At 42.1% G+C, this 19427-nt stretch overlaps 1 protein-coding gene across 6 annotated transcripts in view; it reads left to right on the forward strand.

Annotated features, from left to right (window-relative positions):
• The first annotated feature begins 5183 nt into the window (after positions 1-5183).
• The window catches only part of RALGAPA2 (Ral GTPase activating protein catalytic subunit alpha 2), a 138783-nt gene continuing 124539 nt past the window's right edge, over positions 5184-19427 (forward strand). For 5 of the 6 annotated variants that reach the window (XM_069850296.1, XM_069850298.1, XM_069850297.1 and 2 more), the window contains exons 1-3: positions 5184-5340; positions 15583-15693; positions 16454-16503. In XM_069850296.1, coding sequence (XP_069706397.1) covers positions 5235-5340; positions 15583-15693; positions 16454-16503 — 267 coding nt within the window. In that variant the 5' untranslated portion in view covers positions 5184-5234. Of the gene's footprint in view, positions 5341-15582; positions 15694-16453; positions 16504-19427 lie in introns of those variants that run through there. The other variant, XM_069850301.1, reaches the window with a different exon arrangement.

Consider the following 19427-nt stretch of genomic DNA (forward strand, 5'->3'; position numbering starts at 1 on the left):
AGGGATAGCACACCTGCCTGCAGCGTAAATGCATCTTAATAATTTAAGCTCTTTTATTTTAGACTGGATATGTGCTGCCTCTTACTCATATTGTTTATAGAATGAGTGCCTGAAACAAGAACTTCCCTAATAGCTCTCTACAGATCCAAGAGCACGTACAGCCAAGGGGGACTGGGACCAGTAGGCAGACTTTCCTCCTCAGGGTAGGTGCGGCAGTGATGTTATCTTCAAGGTCATTGTTTTCTCTTTTGTCTCTGAGGTCCTCCCCAAAATCTCCTCCATCCTGATGTGATGTTGACCTTTCTCCACTGGAGTCAGCACTAGAGGGGTGTGCCCACTATACTATCCAAATCAATGCACAGCTAAAAAGGCAGATTTCTGCACAAGGGAGTGATTTATCTACATGAATCCTGAATCCATCCACACCACTGCCATGCTTATGCTGGTATGTGCAGCCAACTTACGACGTCACATTGCGCTGTAACCTTTAAAAATACAATTCTGTGATAAGTGATGACTGCTTTGTCCCCTTAAATGACTGTTTTATATTGATTTTACTTCAGATCCTGAAAGCAGAATGACCACATCTCTTTCAGGAAATTATTCTACCTTAGGCATCAACTTTCGGAAATGCATCATCTGATTTTCTGGGAAATAGCAGCTGTTATATTGTTAGAAAACACAAGTCATGGGATTTTATTAGTAGTTCCCCTACATCGACTGAAATCACTGCTGCAAGTTTACTGGGCCTAAAGGATTGTATATATTTGGATGTATTTGCTTACTTAGTACTCACAGGAGAAACTGTTTAACACGTTTTCACCTTGCTGCTATGCTGACTGCTTGTTCTTGATAAAAGACAAAGGGATTGTACACCATAAGATCAGCCAATGCATGGTGCTGCATTTACATGCAGAACAAAATATTTTCTTGTGTTATGTGACACAGGGCACACCAAAGAACATGTGAGTTAGAACATCCATGGTTTCTCATTCTGATTTGTACCATGATGATTCAGCTAACAGAATCATAGAATCATTGAATGATTTGGGTTAAAAGGATCTTAAAGTCCATCCAGTTCCAACCCCTCTGCCATGGGCAGGAACACCTTCTACTGGATCAGGTTGATCAAAGCCTCATCCAACCTGGCCTTGAACACCTCCAGGGATAGGACAACGCAAAGACCTATCAAAAATTAACAGGAGAATTGTCAGAAATCTCTTGGATAACTTCAATTTTTAAAAGCTTTTATTATACTGCGTATTTCCATGTAATATGTAGTATGAAAACTATAAAAAGAAACTTCTGAGAAATGAAGCCTTTCATCACACCCCATACAGAAGAATCTTAATTTCTGGGAGTTTTGAAGTTTTCCTTGTCACAGCCAAGCAACCAAAACTACTTCTCATAGGGATCCACTGAATTATGTCAATGTTAGTCCCTTTGCCAGCCTGCTTATTTCTTATATCAGAAGAGTCACCAGTGGTACAGAGGTCAGATTTATTCCTCATCTAAGCAGAAAGCACATTAACACCATAACTATAATGGCAGCAAGGTTGAATTTGTTCCATGTGCACTGGGCTTTTCAACACTGCTAGAAAAAAAGAAGGCAGTCTTCAAACCTCCTCTGGTTGCTTGAGGATGGATACCACAACAAGTCTGCTCACCAGGGTCAACCCTCCAACCTCTAGATATGAATGTCCTGCCCCACAGAGAATGAACTCCCCACCATCTACATGCGGTATCAGGGGAATGTTTTCCTCTCTGGAGCTCACTGATGGACAAGAACTGAATTCAAATAACCTTAATTCTGTGATTAAAGCACACAAGTGAAAAAAAAACCCAAACAAAAAACAACAGACTTCTCTAATTACACTAGTGTTAAATGATGCTGACTCATTGAGCTCTTCACGTGACCACATTTTCCAGGAGCTAATCGGGAGAGAAAGGACTGCCCTTCTAGAGCACTGCAATTCAAATCACGAAATCTATATTGTGTTGAGCTTTTCATGAGAAGAATTTCTGACAAACCTTAAAACACTGAGTGCCTAAAGCTATGCAGTTAGGTACTGAGTACCAAAATGCTTTCTTAGCAACCACAAAAGGTAATACACATTAGAGCAACTATAGAACCACAATCACTTTGTCTGCAATATCAATGATTTTTTTAACAAAGTAGAAAAAGACAAAAGCATGGAAGGGTCAGAAATTGCCAGGAGAGAAAAACTGAAATTTGTTTTTTAAGTCAATTAAAATAAAAGTGAATAAGGGAGGAGAAGAAAAAAGAAAAGAGCAAGCCAAGATTTTAGCCATCTGCTTCCTCAGCCAACTGTACATATTGATTTGTACCAATGAAAGGGAAAAGCTGGAATGCCCCAGTTCACTCTTCTCAGGAAGCTGCAGACACTCAATTTGCAACATGTGACCCAAACTTTTAGACAACTGTTGAAGATTTATAACCTTTCTAGAATGAGACATTGTGTAACAGTGTGATGGGAAGAATATCCATTATGAGTTATTGTAAGACTTAAATGGGTTCCAAAACAATAGACCATTAGGCAACAATAAATTCTCTGAGTCTGATTCCAAGGTCATACATCCAAATTATCTTGTGCAAGAAAAAGGATTAATATTTTTTTAAAATGCTGCGTGTCAGCACTATTCATCTTCCTATGACTCTGGGAAATGAATTCTTTAAAAGCAGCAGAAACCCCACAAGGTTTGGTGACTCTATGGAGTAGCACTAGGAGACATAAACAGCCTTTGCTCTCCACCTTCCAGAATCCAGCTGTGCTTCAAAGGGTGAAAAGCTGCCCTGTGATTACAACCACATCATGCAACAACCATCAGTAGCACCCATGAGCGCTGACTACAACCCCCTTCCACCACAAACTCCTGCCGCTTGCTTATTTATCTGTTTATTTTGCCAGGTTAATTTTCACCCAGACCAGTTTCCTGCTCTTGCTTGCCACTTGGCTATCCCAGGGATGGTGTCCCTACCACAGAAAAGCTGGGACTGTCCTTTCACTTGCAGGACATGTTTAGGGCTTGTTGATGTGTTGCTTTGGTGACTTCAGGTCTTCAGGGAAGGAAAAATCTCTGAGAGGGCTCACAGGAAGCGAGGTGTGGCAGTGATGTATTTTCCAGTCCTAACAATAATAATTCTTGTGATATTTTATTTTTCTACAGTGATTCATGGCTGAAAGATATTTCCTATAAATATATGATATAAATTATGTCTAAAATAATTTTGTGGAAAACTAAGAAGTATATGTGAAATTTATTTATCTGAAACACATTGCTTTCTTCTTTAGGAACTCATTCTGCCCTGGAACTTATTAAAATTTACTTTTCTACCCAGGATTTCACTAAGTGGATCTGAGAGCCTTTCACTGAAACCCTGCTGGCTTCCAGTTCTGGGGCAAACTCTGCTTTTAGAATCATTAAGGTTGGAAAAGACCTCTAATCTCATCCAGTTCAACTGTCAGCCCAACATCATCATGCCTAAACCATGTCCCCAAGTGCCACGTCTACACAGTTTTTGAACACCTCCAGAGATGGAGAATCCACGACTTCCCTGGGCAGCCTGTGCCAATGCTTCACCACTCTTTCAGTAAATAAGTTATTCCTAATACCCAATCTAAACCTCCACTGGTACAACCTGAGTCAATTTCCTCTCTGTTGTGCATCTGTGAATCCTAGAATAGTTTGGGTTGGAAGGGACCTTAAAGCTTATCTCATTCCAACACCCCCATGCCAGACCAGGCTGCCCAAGGTCCCATCCAACCTGGCCTTTAACACCTCCAGGGACAGGGCAGCCACAACTTCCCTTGGCAACCTGTTCCAGTGTCTCACCACTCTCATGGTGAAGAAATTCTTCCTTATATCTAGTCTAAATCTGCCCTTCTCCGCTTATATCCATTCCCCCTTGTCCTATCACAACTAGCCTTTATGAACTGTCCCTCTCCAGCTTATAGGCTCCTTTCAGGTACTGGGAGGTCGCTATAAGATCTCCTCAGAGCCTTCTCTTCTCCATGCTGAACAAGCCCAACTCTCAGCCTGCCCTCATAGGGAAGGTGCTCCATCACTCAGATCATCCTTGTAGCCCCTCTCTGGACCCATTCCAAGAGCTCCATATCCCTCCTATGCTGAGGATTCTAACTGGAATATGATCAGTCATTGACCTTCCCTTTGTGTCATGCGAGCAAGACATTACATTTTCATTTTCACAGTGCAGTTACCCAGCTCGTGCAGGTTTTTCCCATAAATAAAACCAAGGGTAGGCAAGTGCCACTTCCAAAAGGTGTGTATGTTTCAAACACATGAGCATGCCACCCTGTCTCTGGCATTCACACAGCTCTCCCCGATGCACTGTGCTTTACTGGGAGTCCTGCTCTTGGCTATTGCTGCCCCACGCCCCACACAAAGCGGGGCTTCCCAGCTTCTGCTTTCCTAGGACTTCACCTGGAGTCCAGTGTTCAGTTCTGAAGTCCTTAGCGCAAGGACATGGATCTGTTAGAGCAAGTCCAGAGGATGAACAAAGATCATCAGAGGGCTGGAGCACCTCACATACGAGCACAGGCTGAGAGTTGGGGTTGTTCAGCCTGGAGAAGGCTCCGAGGAGATCGTATAGTGACCTTCCTATACCTGAAGGGGCTACAGGAAAGCTGGGGAGGGACTGTTCACAAAGGCTTGTAGACTAGGGGCGATGGGGATACACTGGAGAGGGGCAGATTTAGGCTAGCTTAAATTAGGAATTCTTCACAATGAGAGTGGTGAGGCACTAGCAAAGGCTGCCCGGGGAAGCCGCGCCTGCCCCTTCCCTGGAGGTGTTCAAGGTCTGGCTGGACGGGGCTTTGATCCACCTGATCCAGCGGGAGGTGTCCCTGCCCGCGGCATGGGGTGGGACTGGATGATCTTTGAGGTCCCTTCCAACCCAACCTACACCACGACCCCCCTCACTCCGCGATCCCCCCGCCCCGGCGGTGACGCCGCTCTGACGCCGCGCTCGCCGGGCGCCGCAGCCCCCGCGGCTGCGCGGGGCGGGACGGAGCGGAGCGGGGCGGGGCGGGCACGGCCCCCGTGCGGCGGCGGCGGCGGCGGCGGCGGCCCTGGCGCTCCCGGCCCCTCCTGGCCTCTCGCCTCCCCGCCGGCCGCAGCGGGCGTGGCCGCGCCCGCCCGCCCCCCACTCCGGCACCTGCCCGCGCGGAGCCCCTTCCCCTCCAGCCGCCGGGATGTTCTCCAGGAAGGGCCACGCCGATGTCAGGAAATCCACCCAGAAGGCGCTGGACCCCAAGCGGGACGTGCTCACCCGCCTCAAGCACCTCCGGGCGCTGCTGGGTGAGTGCGGGGCGGCGCGGGGGCTGCGGGGCAATCCCGCCCGGGAGCGCTCGGACCTCGCAGCCGCGGGTAGTTCGGGGCTCGCCCTTCCTTCAGCGCTCGCCCTTCGGGCTTCCCCGGTCGCCACTCGTCACATGCGCTTTGGGGCTCCACCGTCACTGCTTGTCTTTCAGGGCTCACCCTTTGCTGTTCACCTCGTCGTCGCTTGCCCTTCGGGGCTCCCCCATTGCTGCTTGTCTTTCAGGGCTCACCCTTCTTTCCTTCACTGCCTGCCTTTCGGGCTCTCCCATCACCACTCACCCGTTATCACTCGCTCTTCCTTCACTGCGCACCCTTTGTGGCTCCCCCATTGCTGCTTGTTTTTCAGGGCTCACCCTTTGCTGCTTGCTCCTTCGCCACTTGCCCTTTGGGGTTCCCCTATTGCTGCTTGTCTTTCAGGGCTCACCCTTCCTTCCTTCAACACCCGCCTTCCAGGGCGCCCCTGTTGCCGCTCCCCGTTTGCCACTCTTCTCTTCACTGCTTACCTTTCGGGGCTCTCCCATCACTGCTCACCCTTCCTTGGCTGCTCACCCGTTATCACTCGCTCTTCCTCCACCACTCACCCTTTGTCGCTCCCCCATTGCTGTTTGTCTTTCAGGGCTCACCCTTTGCCATTCGTTGTTTCACCACTTGCCCTTTGGGGCTCCCCCGTCATCGATTGCCCCTCCAGGCTCACCCTTTGCCCTTCAGGGCTTCCCCATTGCCACTTATGCTTCCTTTACTGCTTGCCTTTCAGGGCGCCCCCATTGCCTCTCCCCCTTCGCCACTCACCTCTTCGCTGCTTACCCTTCAAGGCTCTCCCATCACCACTCACCCTTCCTTCACCACTCACCCATTGTCACTCACTCTTCCTTCACCACTCACTCTTTGGGTCTTCTACATCACTTCTTGTCTTTCAGGGCTCACCCTTTGCTACTCGCTCCTTAACCACTCACCCTTCGAGGCTTCCCCATCACTGCTTGGCCTTTGAGACTCACCCTTTGCCCTTTGGGGCTCTCCTATTGCTGCTCACCATTCCTCCACCCCTTGCCCCACTCTGCTTCATTACTGTCCCTTCAGGGCTCAACCTTTGCCACTTGCCCCTTCACTGCATGCGCTTTGTGTCTCCCCCCATTGTTGCTCACACTTTGGGGCTCCCCTATTGCTGCTCACCCTTTGCTGCTTGTCCCTTTTCAGTGTTCCACAACCCGTTTTGTATTGCTCTTTGGGGTGGCTGGGTAGGAGTTGCCCTCAAGACGGGAGTAAAACAGTACTAAACACTTCTCGTGTGCAGCTCCTGTTGAAGGTGAGACCTGGGTCACAGAATCCATGGATGTCCATATAGGCTGAGGAGTGAGAGGCTAGAGAGCAGCCCTGCAGAAAGGGATCTGGGGGTTCTGGTCGACTGCAAGTTGAATGTGAGCCAACAGTGTGCCTTGGTAGCCAAGAGTGCCAATCGTGTTCTGGGGTGCATCAAGCATGGCATTGCCAGTCGATCGAGGGAGGCAATTGTCCTGCTCTACAACATGCCGGTGCAGCCCCACCTTGAGTACAGGGTGCAGTTTTGGGTGCCACAGTATAGAAAGGATAGAAAGCTACTGGAGAGTGGCCGGAGGCCACAAAGTTGGTGAAGGGTTTAGAGGGGAAGTTGTGTGAGGGGTGGCTGGAGTCACTTGGTCTGTTCAGCTTGGAGGACACTGAGGGGAGACCTCATCACAGTCTGCTGCTTCCTCACAAGGGGAGGAGAGGAGCAGGTGCTGATCTCTTCTGTCTGGCAACCAATGATAGGATGCGAGAGAATGACAGGAAGATGTGCTGGGGAGGATTAGGTCGGATTTTAGGAAAAGGTTCTTCACCCACAGGGTGGTGAGGCACTGGCACAGGCTCCCCAGGGAAGCAGTCCCAGCGCCAAGCCTGACAATTTTCAAGAAGCATTTGGTCAATGCCCTCAGGCACATGATGCAAGTGTTGGGATTGTCCTATGCAGGGACAGAAGTTAGACTCTATGATGCTAGGGGGTCCCTTCCAGCTTGGGGCATTCTATGATTCTAAGATGCCCTTTCCTGCCATAGGTATCTTCAGCTTTCTTCCAGCTTACTTTGCTATTTTGGGGAGTGCTGTAAGCTCTCCCGGTTGTAGCTGTTGAAAGGTGGCACTGCACATTCTTGCAAAGTTGCAGGAGCTGTTAGAGCGGATGTGTTTTGCTGCTCCTGGTTTTGGAAACTTGTGTTGCCCAGTGTAAAAATATTTGTGGTACAGTGTTGTTTGGTTTTCAAATAGTAGGTAGGTATGTTTCTTGCAGGCTTCTTTGGGCTGTCCATTTGTAGAAGCTCTGCTCTTGTCAGCAGGACTAATTTATTTATTTATTTATTTTAAAGGGTTTAAAGGTAGCCATGTAACAGTATTCCGTGATGCTCTTCCCATCTATGGCAATGTTGCACCTCTTTCTCTAACATCTCCTATCAGTTGAAGCCTTCACCCTGGTCTTTTTATCTTAATGTTGAAACTAGTTGATATGTTTCAGCTCTGGGCTACAATTTGCAAGGGTTTGGATGGCCTCATATTCTGTTAGTCAGCAAACTGCAGCAAGAAAGGACTCTTGGGAGATTTTGTGTACTGTCCCAGTTCGGAGGAGAACCAGTGGCAGTGTTAGCATTTGATTCTCTCAATTTAGACTGTTCTGAGAAACAAAGAGGAGGAAATGATCTAATTTCTACTTCTCGCATACTCTAATAATTTTTACTGTTTCAGTTACGTTTGGCAGGTATGAAGGAGCCTCAAAAACACGGTGTTATGAGCTATGAAAAGTAGATGGCTGGTTGGAGGAGAGGGCTTGAGGCTGGTGGCTCAGTGAGAGGGAGCAGAAGTTGGGCACTGTATCTTCTGCTGAGGACCAGTGCTCTGACAGTCTGTGTTCATGTCATCCCCCTCGAACCTCCAGTGTGCTTGCTCTCAGTGGTGTGAAGGATGCATGGAGCCCAAGTTACTGCCCGGGAAGCAGCTCAGGCCTTGCAGAGCAAAGTTTCCCTTCCATCCTCTGCAAGGCTTGCACTGAGGAACCTCCCTGTGGTTTGGAGCACGGGTGCATCTGTAGTGCTTAAGATTGAGACTGAGATTAAAATCTTTTTCCTGTGACGTTTTGCTGATGGGAGAAAATACACAAAAGACATTCTGAATGTGCTGTAGCAAGGCAGGGAGCTTTTGTGGTGAGTATCCTGAGCAAGAAGAGTAGCTATTAGTCTCCCTTGGGATGATCCCTTCGAGAAAGTTGCACTCTGTTAGAGCATGGAAACAAGTGAGTAGAAGAGTCTGTGATAGTTTCGGTTGTTATGGGCATTTTTCTATTTTTTTGGGGACATATTTCTTAGAGGTGTGAGTAACCATCACTGATGAAAAGATGTTATTCTCCTGTGATCTACTGCATTTGAGTAGGTAATCTGAAAATGAGATTTTTTGGGTAATTGATCAGTGGACAAAGTGCTGGACAAATCTGTAAATGCTCTCATGTCATGCTCGAAGTGGCCAGTTCTTGCTCATCTTTTGAGCAACAGTACAAGTAAAGTTGACATGCCCAGTCCATAGATATTTGAGCTTGACGATTTGGACTCACAAGTAGAGCAGTTCTGACCACTGTGCCTGATGTTGGGAGACAGGAGGCTCACGTGTTGGAGTCCCTCTGCACCTGCAATCTTCATGTGTTTTTGTAAACAGTATTGAACCTTTGTTTGGTGTTAGCTGTGAGCGGAGGGTGTATGTCTGCTCTGGTTATGAATTCTTCCTATTCTGTAAACGTATGAATCTGAGTGCCTAACGGCAGGGATTTGAAAACACAGACGATACCTTACCTGCATTATGATGTGCATTCTGACTCTATCTGTCTTATTGCCATACAAATGACATTAAAGAATGTCAAATTTCATTGTAAAAAAAGTTGAGAAATTCTTTGTTTATGAGATGAAGTTTACAATGTTTTGTGAAACCATCCTGAGAAAGCTTGATCTAAGAGACTGTCATGTGAACTTAACACTTCTTCCATTTTCACTGTCCTTACTAAAATAAATGGACTTGAAGAAATAAGAAATAGAGCAACTTTCTGTTAATGTACCCCCTTCAGCCTCTCAGAAAGACATGCCTGAAACCAAGACATGACGGTCTTCGATGAAATACTGGACTTGCTATGGCTCTTGGTTATATCCATCTCATGGGAGTATATGTTTTTGTATGGTACAGAGGAGGTTGTCAGGCTCCTGTGACGGACCTGACGGGTGGAACAAATGGAAAAATATGCCTATTAGCGTGACGAAATTAATTTATGTCCCAAAGCAGATGGTACAGAAGATGCTGTCTGGTGGTTTTCTCTACAGATACTTATTACGCATTTGGCAAGAGGGGAGGAAAATACTCCTGCCACTTCTCACCTGCCATCTTTTCTTCCAAGTGTCTGTTACATTTGGAGATAGTGACCTGAGTTTTTGATTAAACTTACCGAACATTGATTCTAAGTGAAAACGTTTATCAGTGCCAGCAGGCTGGGTTAGCATATTAGTGGCTTATTGGCTGCAGTGCTGTGATATGACAGCTGGTTCTATCCTAGTGGATGTGTTTTATTGCAGGGACTGTGTCAAGGCAGGCTCTGGTTGTGTTCCCGAGATGTCTGCTTTGCAGAATGTCAGTGTAAACATTTTAGATAAAACAAGAGTGGCTTTTCTAAGATAGATATTTCATAGATATCATCACATGTGTGTGTTCTGCAGTATTATTCAGCACAGAAAATTAACCCACACTTTGTAAAAACCTCTCCTGCATTCAAACTAAGGCCTTTGGTATGAAGGCTCAAAAATAGGTAGGTACTTCATTTTTTTTCTGGCGCTTATTGGGCCGGCCAGGGGTAGGAATGTGTATGGCTTAGTGTTCCTCCCACACCAGTCATCACACTCCCTGTCCCCAACTGCTTCACTCAGGCCATAGTGGCACACGTTCTCAAAATAACAGCTTCTGGTTTTATGTGTCCTTAGGAGATGCCATCTTCTCTTCCTTTGTTAGTTTAAAATCACAGGAATTAAACTGTAAACAAAATGTCAGATGCTCTTCTGAGATCCTACTGATGTAGGAGGATAAAAATCAGAGAAAAGATGATAATAGAGGAGGTATGAGGGAAAGGAATGTGTAGTTTCCGTAAATAAGGGGTTGCATGAGCACCAGGATCAATAACACCCACTTGTTGATTGGGTCGGGTCTCTTAGCTACCCTCTGTGTGAGTTTGTCCAACACCCGAAGTGAAATAGAAGAATTCCTTTAAATTTGTGTTGCTTGTAACACCTCTCAAGTCTCTAGTGCCAGTTAGGAGCTGAGTTCCCAGCTCTGGCAGGTAGCCTGCCAGCATGACAACACAAAATACTAACCTGAATAGTAATTTTGTCTTAAAGTGGATGTTCGCTTGTGTTAGGTAAATGACCAAGCAATTTCTTTTCTTTTCTTTTATTGCTATGGAGATACACAGACTTTCAGAACTTTCATAAAGTCAGTAGGAGCTTTTTTCAGTGTCTGGAAGTGCCAGTAGTGTGATTTTCTTTTAGGATAGACTTGAAAATTAGTGATCTTTTAAGTGGTGGTGGTATGCATGTTTGGCTCTTTCACACTTATCCATAAATAAATTATTAATAGATTATTTCTACTGATCTATGAATTAATTAATTCAATTAATTAATTAATTCTACACTGTTTCCTGGAGTAGTTGGGACCTTTTTTTTTAGCATAAAAATCTCTCTCTGGTCTTTAAGACTTTGCTCTGTGGCTGTTCTTGGGTAAAAATATTCTCCTTTCTTTTAATTTAAATTTCTTTTGATGTTTTTTCCTCAGGTGCAATTGAAATGCTTACTTTAATATCTTTGCATGGCTTAGTATATTTCCCTCATTTTTTTTTTTTCTGGTTTAAAGAATTCTTTCATGACTCAGTATCTTTAAGAAGTAATGATGCAATGGGAACAACAGCCACTTCTTGCTGTGTTTCTCCAGTAATCTAGATGATGTCACACTTTGGTCATGCAAAAAATGGAATGAGGTATCACATGGTAGTTTATTTCATGAAGGTGATGAGCCTTTTTGTTTGTGGTTTTGTTATTCTTATTTGTTTCAAAGTGTGATTGGCCTGAGAACTTTGTTGGTTATGATAAACTTAGTCCATAGGCAGTCTCTGTGAACAACCTCTGGTGATTTAAGTTGGCCCCTCTGGTGCATTCAGATTACACTTGGAAATAAGAGGGAATGGGAGCTGAGCCATACCTGCTATCGAATACACTGAGGGCTGCCTGGGAGATGGTAACAATTCAGCTGAGTTAAGGAGCTGGATTTTCCATACTTTTTTTTATACTGAAGGATCTTAAGGATGATAACCTTGTTTTGAAAGCAGTGCCTGTTCGGTGGTGTTGCCAGACCTAAATTGCTTTACGGATTTGTGGATTGTGGTGATCCTGAACTTTGATATTTTCCATGGTGGATTGTTAGACCATGTATGTGCTCGCACTTGCTTTGGAGCGTCCTGATGGACCAAATTGCACATTAAAAGACTTGGTACAGGCTGGTGTTCAAATTAATAACAGATACTTCAGAGCCTGTGCTGTGGCACTTCACTCCTGGATGTCGGCATAAAAACTGGGCTGTTGTCAGAGTTACGGTACTTTACAGGTATTTCAGTCCTGTTGTTGAAGAAATTGTATTTAAATCCTGAACTGGAAAATAACAGGAGCACAAAATGTTGCCTACAGATGTCAGATGTGGCTTATGTCCATTGCTTTTATCCTTTTCTCTGCTGAGCAGTGGACAAATGTATGGTAGACCTGATATGGCTGTACACAGCCTTCAGGTTAGATTAAATATGAATTTTTTGAGGTTACCAAGTGCAAATATTAATCTTTTTGTTTCAAAAAATAGAAACTACTGAAACATAAACTAAAAAGATATTTTCCATTTAACTCTGTGAATCAAAACTGAGATAGCTAAGGGGAATAGTGGAGCTTTCTAGTTATGGTACTGTCTTGGTTTGCACAGTTCTGTACAGCTAGATTAGGAAAAAATTCTTTATGAAAGAGTGGTGAAGCATTGGAACAGGCTGCCCAGGGAAGTGGTGGAGTCACCATCCCTGGAGGTGCTTAAAAAAATGTTCAGATGTGGTGCTTTAGGGTGTGGTTTAGTAGGCATGGTGGTGTTGCACTGAAGGTTGGACTGAATAATCTTAGAGGTCTTTTCCAACCTTAATGATTCTATGAATACAAGCTTAGTAGAAACTTTCATTTAGAGACATCCAGAAGTAAATGTTTCCCAGCTTGCTGCTGAATTTAGAGCAGTTGTTGTTCCTTAGATTGCATGCGACATATAAAGTATTAAAATTATTTAAGAGATAGTTCTAATTGGTGTGTTAGAGTTTTTTTGTGTTTTTTTGAAGGTAAATAAAAATTGTACGTAGTTTCTAGGGTAAGGCTAGTACTAAAAGTTCATCATTAACTAGAGTATGACTGCAAAGTTGTCTTTCATCTCCTTTAATTTTTAAAGTATTTTAGATAAAGGAAACCCCTCAGGACTGAGAGAACTTTGTATGAGTAATAAAGTCAAATGACTTTGGAAGTTCATATAATTAAGGGAGGATTTCTAACTCTTAAATAAATGCAATAACATTTGCTAGTTAACAGAAGAATAACAGGAAGGTTGGTGTGCTAAGGACATGATTGTTGTCCTCACTTTTTAGATGAGGAGTGTTGAGGGCTTGGCAATAAATTCAGGTTCTTCTTAACTCATATCCAAGTAGTTTGCTTCCCTAAATTTTAAGCTTAAGTGCTAAGGCAAGTAAGAGTGATTTCCCATCTTCTAATGCACCAACTATTTCATATTTTATGGTGAAGAAACATCTTGCGTGCCACGTGAGTGCCTTGCTCTTTCTGTGTGTTGCTGTAAAAGCTGTAACGGGTTATCAGAAGCATTAGCAGTGGATCATCTATCCTTGTTTGTAGAACAGAGTGAGATTATATGCGTTTTTAGAAAGCTGCTAGGGATCTGATGACTGATGTTTGCCAGCTTGGCTTAGATTTTTGGGCTCAGAGTTTTGAATTCACTAGGTGGCTGCTTACAAACAGTAGCAATCTGAGAGCTATTAATGAGTAAATATAAAAATATAAAAATACAGCATAATACCTGCGATTCAGTCCCGATTCTGCAGTTTCATTTCCTTGGATGCTTATACATGTTTTCAGTCAAAAAGTCAGTGTTTTGTCTTAGTACCTTAAATGATAAATAGTGCATGAAACTTTCACTGATGTTTTCCATTTAAAAAAACAGAAGAATGAGCCTTATCCTGCTAGAAGGTAAACACATATATGGCAGTGATCCACATTACTGTCTTAGGCTTCCTGATAACGTTTAGTGAATACTTTGGAGAAGCAGTCTTCCTTGCCATGATCTCTGTCTGTGGTGGCTGTTGTTTTGGTGAAGTGGGTGGGAGAAGCAGCATTGTGGGGAGAGCCAAAACAAGAGGGCAGTGAAGGAGCCTGTGAGACTTGGACGTTCTTGCTGTGGTGCTGCCAGCCTGGAGATGCCTTCCCTACAACCTGGTGTGATGTGGAGGGGAGACAGGCTGCTGGAAAGAAAGGGTGTTGTCACCGACTTGGCAGGTCCTCCTACCAGCCAAACTTTTGCTTAGCAGGCGAGGATATCGCCTGTGCCTCTAATGCCCAGCAGAGCAGGGCGAAGCATTTGTGGTCAGTTCTGCTTTCCACTGCTCCTCACCATGGCAGAGGAGTAGACAAGTGGTGTTTTTATTAATGGATGCAAAAAATAAGGAATTCGGTGGTGAAATGCCCAAGAAAGCTGTATCTCTGAATAATGCAATTACTGGTTATGTGGCTTATTTGTTATGTTTTGGATTATTTATTTTTAAGTGAAGTGGTCACTGGTATCAGGATGACAACTGGCACACTGAATTGCAAGGAAATCTTGCTTTCACGTGAACATCAACTCTTAGGATAGTAAATGGGAGTATTCTTTTTCGCCTCTTATAAGGTTTGAACTTGTTTTCCTGTATATCTTGCAAAGGAATATAAGGAACAAAGTGGTTCAATAAGGAAAGGATGTAGTTGTGAGAATGCTCCGTTACATCAGAATAACATGTGAGTCACCACCAAAATGCCACATTTAGAGAAAAGGAGAATTTACTTTTTCGATTAGGCAGTTCCTTTCTCCTCCTTTCACAATTTAAAGGGAAGTTTCCTTTTTTGTTTAGATTTTAATGACCTCATTCCTTCATAGGAAATCCTTGTAAATGAAAGCCTTGTTTTCTCCTAGGGTTGTATTTCACAGAACACATTCATAGAGAGCAGTAATTGCAGTCAGCTTGTAAATTCAAGACCAGTAGTTGGTAGGAAATGAATATCATATAAAAGAGTTTCCATGCACTCATTGTTTCTGTAGTACAAGCAGCCAAACAAAGCCTGACTACTGAAAAGGTATTGATTTTAAAAAAAACAAACCCAAACCACCAGACTCCAAAACCAAACCCCAAACGTTGTCCCAGGGAAACTTCAATGAGAAGATGCATTAATAATTTTTACCCTTTATCCTCTTAATTCTAGGTGGAATTATCTTTTTTTGACCAATCGGTTACAATAAAGAGCAAACAGATGAAGTTGAAGTATGGTTAGCAAGTGTCAGGTTTAGAAAACATTCTTTTGTTTTTTTTCTTAAAAAATAAACTTATTTCAAATTTTAGACCCAAGATAAGACTTGGGGAATTGATATGTGCTTGGGTTTCCTTTTTTTTTTTTTTAAGTGATTTGGAAATACGCTGTTTTCTGAATCTGCTTGTCAGATGAATTTAAGACGTGAGTTTACAATTTACATACAGAAATTGTTTCTGCTGTTTGTTTTTTTCCAACAGTAACTGCTTGTTTTAATAGTACAGAAGCCATTTGGTTAGATATCTAAGACACATACCGGTTTTTTTTAATGGAAAACAAATGAACTCAAGCCACACTGCAAACTTTACTAAATTAGGTGAAAATGGAAATTTCCCTATTTTATTTCAAAGAATGAAATCACATTTTAGGATACAATATTTAATGAAGTCAATAAAATTGTTTTGTATTGCCTTTATTCATTCTGTAATACAAAATTTGCTTAAAGAGAACAATTTTCTGTTTTCTGATTTTGTGTAATAACTCCTTTTGTTCCTCCTTTCAGATATTGTGGATAGCAGTGACCTGAAGCAATTTTTTGAGAACAATTATTCTCAGATTTATTTTATATTCTATGAAAACTTCATAACACTGGAAAACAGCTTGAAACAAAAAGGTGAGTTTTGGAGTTATGCTAGCAAATGAGTCAGTTTTTCCTAACTGCTCTCGAAAGCATTCTATTAGGGCTTATCTAATGACTCCATAGCCCACAATTATCTATATTTACACTAATAGCTTCATGCTGTAACAGTATCAGTATTAAATATTTTGATTTTACGGTATCAGAAGAGCATGGAAAATTGCCCTCTGAAATGTCCTAAGTATCTGAAAAGAATTCTAATCATGTTTTTATGACTTAAAATGTCATTTCAGCACAAAAATTGGTTCTTGTGTGTCTATATACCTATTCCCCATCTTGTTTTGAAATATTGAAGGCCTTCATCCTACAATTAAGCATTTGTCTGTTCAAGTGAAACGTTGCCAGAGATCCCCAGAATAGTTCTCAGTGTTGCAGATCCATTGGTAGGAAGAACCTCTTTCTTGGAGATCAGCACAGTGGCCGTGCTGTGGGATCTGTGACTCTAGATGTCCCTAATTCATAGTCAAAAGAGAGGCAGTGAAGTATGGAAACAGCTTGGGTTTTTGATATTAGATAAAGATGAATTAAAATAAACTGAATGTAACATCTTTGACTTCAGTTGTAGAACTACAATCTGATCTAGTGGGACATGTCCCATCCCATGGCTGGGGGGCTGGAACTAGATGATCTTTAAGGTCCCTTCCAACCCGGACTATTCTGTGATTTTGTGATTCTACAGTGTAATTTTGCTGCTGTCACATATTTGCATCACACAGTATTGTTTCCTGTCTTGCAGGGAATAAATCACAAAGGGAGGAGCTGGACTCCATTCTCTTTCTTTTTGAAGTAAGTTTTCCATACCATGAAACTAATTTCTATTGTAAATCTCGTTGTCATTATATGATTATTGGCACCTTTACAGTGAGTGGTGAAAGCAAGTATCAGTCAAAAGAAGGGTCCGTGGCTGTATAACGTGAAAGGCAGAAAAGAACTGAGGTCTGCATAATGTTTTCAGATACAACAACAGTAAAAATTTTATTATGTAGTGGGAATGTTGGTTTAATGAATCTCCAGAGTTAGGAGATTTTATCAAAATTATTTGAAGATCATACAGTAATGTATCTGCCCTGGGGAACTGAGGATCACCTCCTTGAAAATGCCCTGTCACTGTTCAGTAGAATCTGGGAGCAAGCAATTGATAGTTGTGTGGCCTCTGTGAGGCTCAAAATGTCAAAATGTCTTTCTTTTTTTTCAGATTAAGTATGTTCTTGCTTCTGTATTTTATGGGAGGCAAGTTAAAACCAACAGTACTTTTTTCCTACCTTTGTCAGTTTGAAGTTCAGTGTTATGTTTATTTTGAATCTGTCACAGTAGGAGTTTGAGCTCTGCTCCTTTCAGGTGGAGGCATCTGTTATGATTTCAGTATTTGGTCCTGCAGCACAAGGCAAAATAAAAGGATAAGAGCTGTCAACCACTGCATATCAGTGTGATCTGAGTGTGTGAAATGCTAATGTGTTTAACATCTTTTTTTTTTTTAAAATTCAGTGGAGCTTCTTTTATTTCCAGAGACTCATTCTTCCCAGCACTGGTGGTCATAGGGTTTAGGATGTCTAGGGAGGGAATATTAGCTTAGTTAACTTTGCATAATCAAATTAGGATGTTTTTAATTTAGGATGTTTTTAATTCAAAGAGGAATAGATTGTGATAGATAACTTTCCAAGGGACCTCTTTAATTAGAGTTATTATCCAAATGTATTTGGACGTGAGAAAATATCCTTGGACCAGATGAAAGCCTAGCATATAAAGAAGTTTTTATAATGCACACCAGAAGTCTTAGCATTACCTATTCCTGTCTCTGACATTGGAGATCAGTGATGCCTTTAGTTATTTTGGTTTTTAACAATTCATTAGGTACCTAAATAGCCTGATTTCTTTGTTAAGGTTTAATACACACATCTTCTGTTGATTTCTCTTTGTTAATCCAACTACTAAATTTTCACTTGAGTATTGCATCGTAGAAATGTTATCTTTGTTTATATTGTGGAATTTTCTTTTTGGTAGGGGTAGTAGAAAAAATTTGCAATGGGACTTTAGAAATTGAAATTATAATAAAAGTTGCATGTTCTTGGCTCTTATACCTCTCTCATTAAATGGAAAAAAAACCCAAACCAGAAAGTATATATACCAGAAGTATATGGTTTCTTTTTTTTTTTTTTTGCATTAATGTATATTTTGTAGGTAGAATAATATTTATATTGACAGAGTGATACTGTTTAGCCAACATGCCTGAAATATGGAAAATGGCCATGAAAATGATGACATTAAATCCTCGGACTTTTGCGGTTTCATCTTCTGACTTTTATGATGTAGCAAGTTCGTCTCCTTTTTGCTCTTCTCCCTCCCTTTGCTCCTTTAACTACAAGGTGACATTTTCAGACTGAAATCTGAAAATCCAATTGTGTTTCCTGCTAATTATGATGTTAGTAATGTGTCTGCTTTAGGATTTTGCACAAGGCAAAGAATACGAGCCCTTACGTCTTCTAGGACCTACTCCCTCCTCTCTCTCCACCCCCAGTGGAGAAGGTATCACCGTGTTTACTGAGAAGGCTGTGCGATTTAATTTGAGCTCATTAATGCACTTACTCTGTGGTCTTGAATAAGTAATTACATTTCTGTGGCTGTGTCACTGAATGGAAAATAGCTAATGCTTACTCACCCAGTTAAAGTGAATAAATATGTATTCCTGTGTCTTGAAAATGGGTGGTGGATAACCACCTGTTTAATGCTGCTTAAAAACATCAGGAGAATATATTTTATGAAGAAGAAAAAATGTAGTTATGTATAAACAAAATGCTGCTTTGGGTCCCAATTGAGGAGAATTATATTACAGCCTAGATGTCAAAGGCTTTGAGGAAGAAGAAATCCTTTAAGATACTTGTGTGAAATTTGGAGGGAACATCTTCATGGTGTTTATGCCCTGAAAGTAGGTTTGCAATCCTTTTATAACTCTTAGTGCTTGAGAACTAATGGATTGTAGGAAGACAGCTTTTTAGAGGGCCTTGTAATGCAGAGAACAAGCATACATCAGCCTGAACACAGGACAAAAAAAAAATGTAAATGCTGAGTAATTAAACGTTCATATTGTAAGCCGTAGGAAGCAAAACTAATTGATTGTTAATCTTGCCATGCTTAATCAGATGTCAGTGTGAGCCGAAGGTTTCCTGGAGTTTTCTTCTAATTAGCTAAGTAGGTAATTATTTAGGATTAGCTAATCCTGAATCTAGGTGCTGAGGGTTCACAGTTCCGTAAATTTTTTTATTGATTTTGAAAGAAATTGACTTCTGCCTTTTCTGGTGTAGTTTAGGGGTATTTCGCTGCTGCTGAGTGACACCTAGTGTGTATATTAAGCAAAAATAGCAAATGCCTTTTCTGCAGATGCTCCAAAACCTAAGTTGACTCTGTTGTGGTTTATTGAAGTCTTAATTTTACACATCAGCTACATATAGTTTGGCCACTCAGCAATAACAATAAACAACATATTAATCAAAGAAGAAATTCTGAGCAAAAGGGAGTAATATGAAAGGTTAACAATTCACTTAAAGTGCTTTTTTACAATTAACGTTATGAAGTTGTTAGATTTAATTTTATATTTTGTAAGGTGCTTTGGCCTTGTCCTTTGTCAAATAGATATTTGTGAAATGACACAGCAACTGTAACTATCGTTTTTCCATATTCCAGCTAAAAGGCCAAAATTATGTGAAAAGTAAATT

The sequence above is a fragment of the Phaenicophaeus curvirostris genome, chromosome 2, assembly GCF_032191515.1.
Source record: "Phaenicophaeus curvirostris isolate KB17595 chromosome 2, BPBGC_Pcur_1.0, whole genome shotgun sequence".
NCBI lineage: Eukaryota > Metazoa > Chordata > Aves > Cuculiformes > Cuculidae > Phaenicophaeus > Phaenicophaeus curvirostris.